The sequence below is a fragment of the Mytilus californianus genome, unplaced genomic scaffold, assembly GCF_021869535.1.
Source record: "Mytilus californianus isolate M0D057914Y unplaced genomic scaffold, xbMytCali1.0.p SCAF_2, whole genome shotgun sequence".
NCBI lineage: Eukaryota > Metazoa > Mollusca > Bivalvia > Mytilida > Mytilidae > Mytilus > Mytilus californianus.
In genome coordinates this window covers 10,177,317-10,186,615 of record NW_026262668.1, presented here as the reverse complement: position 1 = coordinate 10,186,615, position 9,299 = coordinate 10,177,317, and the positions used below count along the sequence as shown (strand labels likewise).

The window sequence follows — 9,299 nt, the reverse complement described above, 5'->3', positions numbered from 1 at the left end:
ATTTTATGCGACTGTCATACAAGTGAGAGGTTTAGCTACTTAAAAATCAGGTTTAATCCACCATTTTCTACATAAGAAAATGACTGTACCAAGTCAGGAATATGAGAGTTGTTTTCCATTCGTTTGGTGTGCTTGAGCTTTTGATTTTGCCAATTGTTAAGGGACTTTCCGTTTTGAATTTTCCTTGGAGTTCGGTATTTTTGTTGTTCTACTTTTTTATATAAATATTATAAATGTAAATGAAAGAATTTTTATAAAGTTCGTGCGCCGAAGCGTTTTTTGTTGATTTACCTTCCTCAGGACTGCTCATACATAAACATTTGAATTCCAGGGGTGCGTAAATACGCCGCAACGTTAGGAGCTATATGACCAAGAAGAACCTTAACAGAATAACCAATTTCATCTAAGGTCAACTTTGTCTTAGGGAGTTTGGACCTTTATGTGAGTTTCTTAACAATTTCTTCATTTATGAACGGGGAATTTTAAATAATTATATGTTATATTAAAATCTTGTCAGTACCGAATCACTGACTATTGAGCTGATGATACCATGATAGCCTGAAGGAATAACAACCCATCAGCAACAATATAGACCCAGTGCTAGTATTGAAACGTTCAATTTATAAGTCAATTGTGAAACAAAAAATTATTTTCATCTACATGTATCATTGATTTACCTTTTCCAAAGGTCACCTTGAACCAAAGATGACATTGGTATCATTGTAGTACAAATACGAAGCATCAAGGTCCGTATGTGACAGTGAATTACAGGGTCACCTGGATTGAAACTTGCTTATTATTCCAACAGGTAGCATTGTTAAACTCACTGATCAATACACTTTTATATGGAATTACTCAAATCTTTAGACTTTTAATGTTGTTTCCTGTTTGCACAGTATCGTCCCATTCAGTCGATCCGGTACTTATTAAATGTGCTGGTTCACCTTGGTTTTTTAGACTCTTATATAAAGAAATATACAGAAAGGCCAAGCATACATTTTTGTTTATACATAGTTGACAATGGTTATTGTACCGAATACATTTGCAAATTGATGGTTTGACATTTAAGATTTTTAAGATGACAAAAAGAAAGAATACAAGTTTATCACTACCCTTTACACCTGTCTCGCTATTTTATTCCATTGTACAGTATGGTTTAGACTTGGTTTACCAAAAGTTAAGATTTGTCAAGTATGATTCAGACTTAAGTCGAAAAAAATGAAAACAACACGTTATAAATTTCATGCGTCCGAAGCGCATTTCTGGATTCACCTTCATTAGGAACGCTCGAATAATTAAAAAGCCAATGATGTATAAGAACCAAAACAGTTAAAGAGATATATAACCAAAAAAGACCTAAAAATAGCGATTATCTCGAGTATCGTCGAGATTTCATGAAGTAGTTGAGAACTGGGCCAGTAAAGGTCACGTACATGTTCAGATTATACGTATGGTTCAAGTCACAGTGGAGTCATAACGAGTAAACGTAGTAGCAACAGTAGTTTACACCGCTGACGCACTCGATCTTCCCTCTTTTGAGTACCTGCGATTCGCTAGGTTTGCTTGTTACACTGATTCGTATCTTTTTAATGTGCTTGAGCTTTTAATTTTGCCATTTGATAAGGGAATTTCCGTTTTGAATTTTACTTTGAGCTCGGTATTTTTGTTATTTTACTTCTTAATCAATTATTGAGATTTGTAAATCGGTACATTACTTTTGACTATATTGACCGATGATCAATTCTCATAAATCCCTTAAAAACAGATCAATTCAGAATAATCGAGTAAAATCATTTCAGTTCAGTGTAATATTACGCATTTCAGACTTTCACTGGTTTAGGATACTAGGCTTATAGACAATAAAATTCTGGTTAGAAAAATATCCCAATTGAAAAATTCCCTTGAAACTTGATCTTAATAGCTTTTTTTTCTTTGATTATCGATTCTTGTATTACTTATCAAAGTTATATCATTTCTGACAAACATTTAGTATAAAACTCAACAGTTTAGTTTCAAGAATACTGTCCACAGATTAATAAAGAGTACAAGTCATTCAAGTAGATATAAGAGATGATTAAGATAATCGCAAAGCAAATACTTCCTTCATAAATGACTTTTTCAAATTAAAGAAGCGTTGTGAGCACGATCACATACCCCACTTCCCCACATTGCCCACAAAGTCAACTGATAAAAAAATTTTGTGGATATTCATCATTGATTTGGCTTTTCCAGAGGTCTCCTTGAAACAAAGATGACTTTGTAGGCTCCGTGTTGAAGGCCGTACTTTGTCCTAAAATTGTTTACTTTTTATACATTGTGACTTGGATGGAGAGTTGTCTCATAAGTACTCATACCAAATCTTCTTGTTTTTATTTGTATCCTGGTAAAATGTCTTATGGATATGCGCATCTACATATTATGTCCTCACTAACTACAAAGTTTCATGAAATTCTTTTTCGTGGTTTCAGAGGAGTTGCAATGACAAACTGTTGCAGTAGTATATTTGGGCCAAAATTGTAAATTCAAAGGGGCATAACTCATAGCAAACATAGACGGACGGACGGGTAAAAAACATTATACCCGACGCAACTTTGTTGCATGGGGTATAATGAAGGATGTGTTTTATAGATATCCTTTTGTCACATTATTTAATAAATCCGTAATAAATTAAGATGTTGGCTAAGCGTGAAAGAGACGTCAACCCAGCAACAGAAATAAAACATCTAGAGAGATCAACATACGGTCTTCAATCATAAAAAGCTATTTATCCAATACGTCAATTCCTTATTCCCATCGCGTCTGAAGATGTTTTGAATTGATTTAAATGGGATTATCGAAGAAATGACAGAACACGTAAATCCATAAATGACAAAAAAGTCAAAATTTGGTAAAATTATTATTAAAATTGAGAATAGAAATGGGGAATGTGTCAAAGAGACAACAACCCGACCATAGAGCAGACAACACTTTACAGCCGAAGGCCATCAATGGGTCTTCAATGCAGCGAGAAACTCCCGCACCCGGAGGCGTCCTTCAGCTGGCCCCTAAACAAATATGTATACTAGTTCAGTGATAATGGACGTCATACTAAACTCCAAATTATACATAAGAAACTAAAATTAAAAATGATACAAGACTAACAAAGGCCAGAGGCTCCTGACATGGGACAGGCGCAAAAATGCGGCGGGGTTAAACATGTTTTTTGAGATCTCAACCCTCCCCCTATACATCTAGCCAATGTAAAAAAAACGTACAACAGTACGCACAGTAAAACTCAGTTTAAGAGAAGTCCGAGTCCGATGTCAGAATAGGAAACAAAAGAAAATAAACAAAATGACAATAATACATAAATAACAACAGACTACTAGCAGTTACTGACATGCCAGCTCCAGACCTCAATTAAACTGATTGAAAGATTATGTCTTCGTCATATGAATATCAGGCACAATCCCTCCTGTTAGGGGTTTAGTATTATACCATCATAAAATATATGAGAAGAACATAACCCGTGTCATGCCAACAACTGGTTTTAGAATAAATATGTTTAATTCCGATGCAAAGACCCTATAAATGAATCAATATTAAAGCCAAAATATGCAATCTTTAATAACCTGACAACAGTATCGTAACTATATCCCTTCTTAATAAGTCTGTTTAAAGGGTTTGTTAGCTTTTGGGGTGAATACTGACATTTTTGTGCTTTGTAAAGAATATTACCATAAAATATTGGATGTGAAATACCCGAACGTATAAGATGTCTGCATGATGAGTTATATTTACGAATGATGTCCTTATACCGATGATAAAATTTAGTAAATGTTTTGACTAGTTTATGATATCGAAAACCCTGGTGTAATAATTTTTCAGTAATACATATATTTCTCTCGCTAAAATCTAATACGTTGTTACATACACGAGCGAATCGTACAAGTTGAAGATATATAAACACCATGCATGCATTTATTGTTTTTTTAATGAAGTCATATCAATATTTACCCAAAATTTTCTTTATCTTTTGAAGTTCACTACCGTATTTTTGTGGGGTTTTTTTTATGGAGAAGGTTCTTCAGGTTTGTTCTTCTTTTCTGTGAATTTATCATCATTGTCAAATGAAGAATGTCCAAAAAAAAGTAAAATCACAAAAATACTGAACTCCGAGGAAAATTCAAAACGGAAAGTCCCTAATCAAATGGCAAAATCAAATGATAAAACACATCAAACGAATGGACAACAACTGTCATATTCCTGACTTGGTAAAGGCATTTTCAAATGTAGAAAATGGTGGATATTTAAAGTATAAGCAAGTTTGCATTTAACAAATAATTAATGAAGATGAGGTCCATTTGACCCGATATGTCAATTACTACTTGTTTTATCATACGGGAATGTTAAAATTAGCATACTAAACAGCAGGTGTTTATATCATAATAAATACATTTAAAGCCATATGTATGCATCAGAATTTTATTTAAGTTGCACAATAATACTTTCAAATACTCAAAAACAATTGCTAAATTTTTGGATTACATGAGGAGTACAATATTATTTATCATGATTTTGAAATATTTCAATAATCTAATTAGTTAATGATATTTAATAGATTTCATGCGTCTGAAGCGCTTTTCTGGATCAATCTTTCTCATGGACGCTCAGAATAAATATTGGAATGCCAGGGATCTATAAAAAGTTAGCAATATTACCGAAACATTTCATTTTCTCAAAACCTTCTATGTTATCGATCTTGACTTCGCCGTAAAATATAAGTAGCTGTCCTTTTGAAATAACCATATTTTGACCGGTCGGTGTTAAAAAGGTACAAAGAGCAATACAAGAACTCTCAAGCATAACTAAGTATAGTATAAAAATAATTTAATAAGTATAAGAAAGATATATAATAACAAAACAATAATTAACAACAGTTATTACTTAAAAGCAGGGCGAGAAAGAGGGGGAAATATATGACAAAAAGGTGATCAGAGACGCATTCACGTAAATAAAGAAAGATTTTTTTTAACAAGTTATAATAGACAACATTCAAATTCGTGCACTTTCCCGTACATTTCCTATGTCAAAATGCTATTGTTATTACATCACAGTTAGAACAGATTTTCAATGACTTCATTCGCGCCAATTGACATCGGGTCAATCGGTGTAACTCGAGATTGGTCTATAAAACAAAGGAGCAGGGGCAATAAGCCCCTTATTTGGCCCAAATATTACTGCAAATTTAAAAGTTATCATACATATCCTTAAATTTGTCCTAACTAGACTAAGGTACAAGGTTTTCAGAAAATAAAAACAAATTTCACATTAAACGAGCTACCATGGCAACAAACCATGACGAAATTTGTATATTTTATAAAATTTCTTGAATTTCCTTGTTTTTCATCAAATTCTAAGTATATTTAAGATTGGCAAAGTATGTGCGCACCCAAGAAACAACTTTATATTTGGTGAGATCATTTCAATAGTTATAATAAAGCTTCTCTTAAATTATTTTATTGTTTCTTGGCTGCGCACGATGTTTCCGTAATGGAAATAACGATGGGAAATTGCACAAATTCTGCATTTTTCATCTTTTTCATGAAAACGGTACATATTATGACGTAACTGTGACGTAATCATATAAACAATCTTATGTTTTTCATTTATATTTCTTCACTCTATGCATTTCCAAACCTTATGTGCCAATTTGAAATAGTTGTCAAACATTTGTTTTTCTTGGGCCAAAACCGGGCCTAAATGCCCCTACTCCTTTGTTACTATATCACAATAATTTACAGTACAATAATAATACTATACTACGAGTTCGCTAGTTGGATTCAATACTCCGAATCTTTATTTTTTTTATTATTCCAAACATGTCTATAAGTGTGTCATTTCATAACTTGTGCAATTTTTTATATTTCTTAGGCGTCACAGTTAATAGAATTCCCAAAAAAATTGTGAGGTAACCAAAAATTTTCTTTTTGCAACGGGTAGTCACTTTAGCTGGACCTCTGGATCAAATAAGCTGTCGACTGAGGATAAGGTCGATATATATTAGATGCTCTAAAATAGCTTCATTTAGAGGTTGGAAACGCATGATGATAAAGGCGACGACATGTAAAAAAAGCCAAATATACTACAGAGGCATACATTTAAAGTATGAGCTTACAGAAAGGCAAAAATCATAATATGAGAAACATTATTGATGAAAGTGTAATTATAAGACGTATGATGTTTGTTTGGTTTACGACTCGACTGACTCCTCCTGATCCGCCTCCGTCAGTTGTTAAAACATCGAAATTGAACACTCCTTTCCCATCCGATACTCCAACAACATCAACACCACTACCTGCAGTAAAATATTTTGTTATAATATAATCTTAAATCTATCTTATGTTATAATATAATGTTAAATCTATCTTATTACATCAAACATTTATATACTATTGTTTACTAAAATGAAACATGAAGATCTAGTGAAACAACGCTTTGAAGTTTTAATCTAACATTTTCTACATAAGGAAATGCCTGTACCAAGTTAGGAATATGACACTTGTTTTCCATTCGTTTGATGTGTTTGAGTTTATGATTTTGACATTTGGTGAGAGACTTTCCGTTTTGAATTCTCCTTGGAGTTCGGTATTTTTTGTTATTTTACTTTTTTGTATGATTTTTGTTGACTTTAACAGTGCTTGTTTAATTCTTTCTTTATATATGCAGAATTGTTATCCTTTGTTCGGCAACTTACCATATGTAAACGGTCTACAGAAAAGGCACTTTACAGATATGTTGTTGGTGATGAAACAGTTTTACTTAAAAGAAATAAAATTAGGTCCCCCAGTAGGTAAATGATTAATAAACACATGTCGTTAATTAAATAATGTTTGTCGATGCCTTCAAACTACATAACTGTATTTGCAGGTTTAAAAGGCAAACAGTTTTTAAGTACAGTAGAACTCCAGAGTTTAAGAAATGAAACATGTTATTGTATTGAAGGGCAATGTTATTGTGTGTGTGTGTGTGTGTTGGAAGACAAGTATAGGGTTACATAAACACCTTAGAACATCATGTGTCCAATATAACAGTATTTCAAATGCAAATTTAATTACGCGTTTGTGTGAATTCGCAGGTCGGGTGATTCATGCCTTGCAGGAGACGCTTACCCTGTCGACGCACCCTTTTCGCTCCTTTTGGAGTTCATGCGATTCTCTCAGTTTTTATTTATTTCCTTGGTTTGTCTCTTCCAAGTCGATTTACGAGATTTTAACATCTATAAACTATTGTCAACTTAATTTGTGTAATTTTTTTAAATAAGAAGCTCATTCTCAAACCCGAAAAAAAGATAGATGAAAGTTAGCAATATAAACATTACAAAAAAGTTTCATCATTTAAGTTTAACATAATTTACGTTACTTACTTGGACAGATATTGCACATGTGTGGACAGTCCATGGGAACATTTCCGTGCGTGTTACATTTACTGGCGCCCCAGGAAATACAACCACTTGAGTCGGCTTTCTGTGTACAGTTTACTATAAATATACACCAAGTATAAGGTTTTTTTCTGGTGTGATTTTTAACATTTTTATAACAAATTGAAGTACACCATGAAACTCATAATTTCTATCAATTTCCTTAAGTTCACATAACTGTGCTGTAAAAATCAATATATGTTTTGACTAAAAACATGTAAAAATTCTCATTTATATATATAAAAAAAAATGCTGCCGTCCCTTAAAATATCTAGTTTATATGAAAAAAAAACATTCATTTAAGAAGTGCAAGAAAGCCTCCTTCTTTGTAAAAATATTTTGAAAATTAAAAAAGAAGTAGATCTAATTGTATAGTTTATTGATGTTCCTTGGTTGCATCATTCTGAATTCATGACAGCTATAGTATTTCAATAAAGCGTAACGTGTATGGTTGTGAGAAAGAACTAAATATTACTTGTATCTCAGCTCAAGAAATGTTTAAGGAAAAATATACGACCAATTAAGTCACTAAACAAAACAGCACCTAAACCTCTATGTCTAAGAAATCGGAGTCTTTTTTCTGGTTCTCTCTTTTTTCGTTGTTTCTGTCAGAAGAGATATGAAAATCAATGTTTCGTACCAGATGTGTATCGATGTAAGAATACCCAGAATAATACATTTAATGAGGATAGAAATGATTTTAATCGGCAAACGTAGAAAAACTCTCTTTTTCGCTACTGTTAGCGTCAAATGAATCTTAACAAATGTTGTCATTCGTCACTCCCTATTTTTAAGCTACCATTAGCGTCAAATGAATCTAAACAAATGTCGTCATTCGTCACTTCCTATTTTTGAGCTACCATTAGCGTCATGTGTAAATTGTGTATCGAATGCCGTTATTTTCACAATTTTTACCGTAAATCGTCATGTAGGGTACTGCATCGCCACCATTTTATGAGGTAATTAAAACGTGAAGAGGAATGGAAGTTTATAAAATGTGTTACATAAAGAAACATCATTTTCTAAACAACCTTAACAGCAATTTTCTTTTAAAATGGAATATTTTTAAAAGATAACACTGTAGCGTTTTCATGGATAGCGAAGGCAATATTCCGTTTCAAATTCTCTGGCATCAAATCTCAGTGACGTTGCAATTAAAAAAGGGATTTTGCCTTCTAATGAAAGGAAAATGTTCCTTTTTACTTGAATAGTTGAAAAATACCACATCAAATTCTTTCTAGACTATCAGGATTCGCCGCCAAATCAAAATTCCCGAAATGATAAATAAATGATAAAAGACAACTGGCTGACAAAGTTCCTGACTTGTGACCTGCCAGTTCACATGTTGCAGGGTTAACTAGTTTCGTCGCGTCTCATTTTCCCTCCTTTTAAATCTCTATCAGCGGAATAGGTGCATAAAAGAACATACATTAAAATATCATGCATGAATAATATCGGTATAATTTATAATACTGCGCTGAATAACTTGCAATGAATGATTAGCTTTTGTTACTTTTTCTGAGCCTCACTGTGACGTTGAGATGAAGAACATCAATGAAAGTCGTTTGTAAAGAATTTTTTTGTCATTAAATATATGCGCCTTTTGTTTCTTTTCTGTTATAAATGTTAATACTCACATGAACAATCAGGAGCAGTATAACCTTTTTTACAATTGCATGTACAAGTTGATATATCAAGCGTTCCACCATTCAAACAAATCTTATCGCAATCTTAAAAGACAATACCAGTTATGTAATGCAAGTCATATTTCTATGTCATTTGGTCTCTGGTGGATAGTTGTCTCATTGGCAATCATACCACATCTAATAGTTTTTTAAAG

At 32.7% G+C, this 9,299-nt stretch overlaps 1 protein-coding gene across 2 annotated transcripts in view; it reads right to left on the bottom strand.

Moving 5' to 3' along the window:
* Nucleotides 1-4,852: 4,852 nt before the first annotated feature.
* Nucleotides 4,853-9,299, bottom strand: part of LOC127727873 (cysteine-rich secretory protein 2-like) — a 59,842-nt gene continuing 55,395 nt past the window's right edge. For both annotated transcript variants that reach the window (XM_052235022.1, XM_052235021.1), the window contains exons 9-11: nucleotides 9,097-9,189; nucleotides 7,406-7,519; nucleotides 4,853-6,337 (exon numbers count right to left, since the gene is read on the bottom strand). In XM_052235022.1, coding sequence (XP_052090982.1) covers nucleotides 6,171-6,337; nucleotides 7,406-7,519; nucleotides 9,097-9,189 — 374 coding nt within the window. In that variant the 3' untranslated portion in view covers nucleotides 4,853-6,170. The remainder of the gene's footprint in view (nucleotides 6,338-7,405; nucleotides 7,520-9,096; nucleotides 9,190-9,299) is intronic.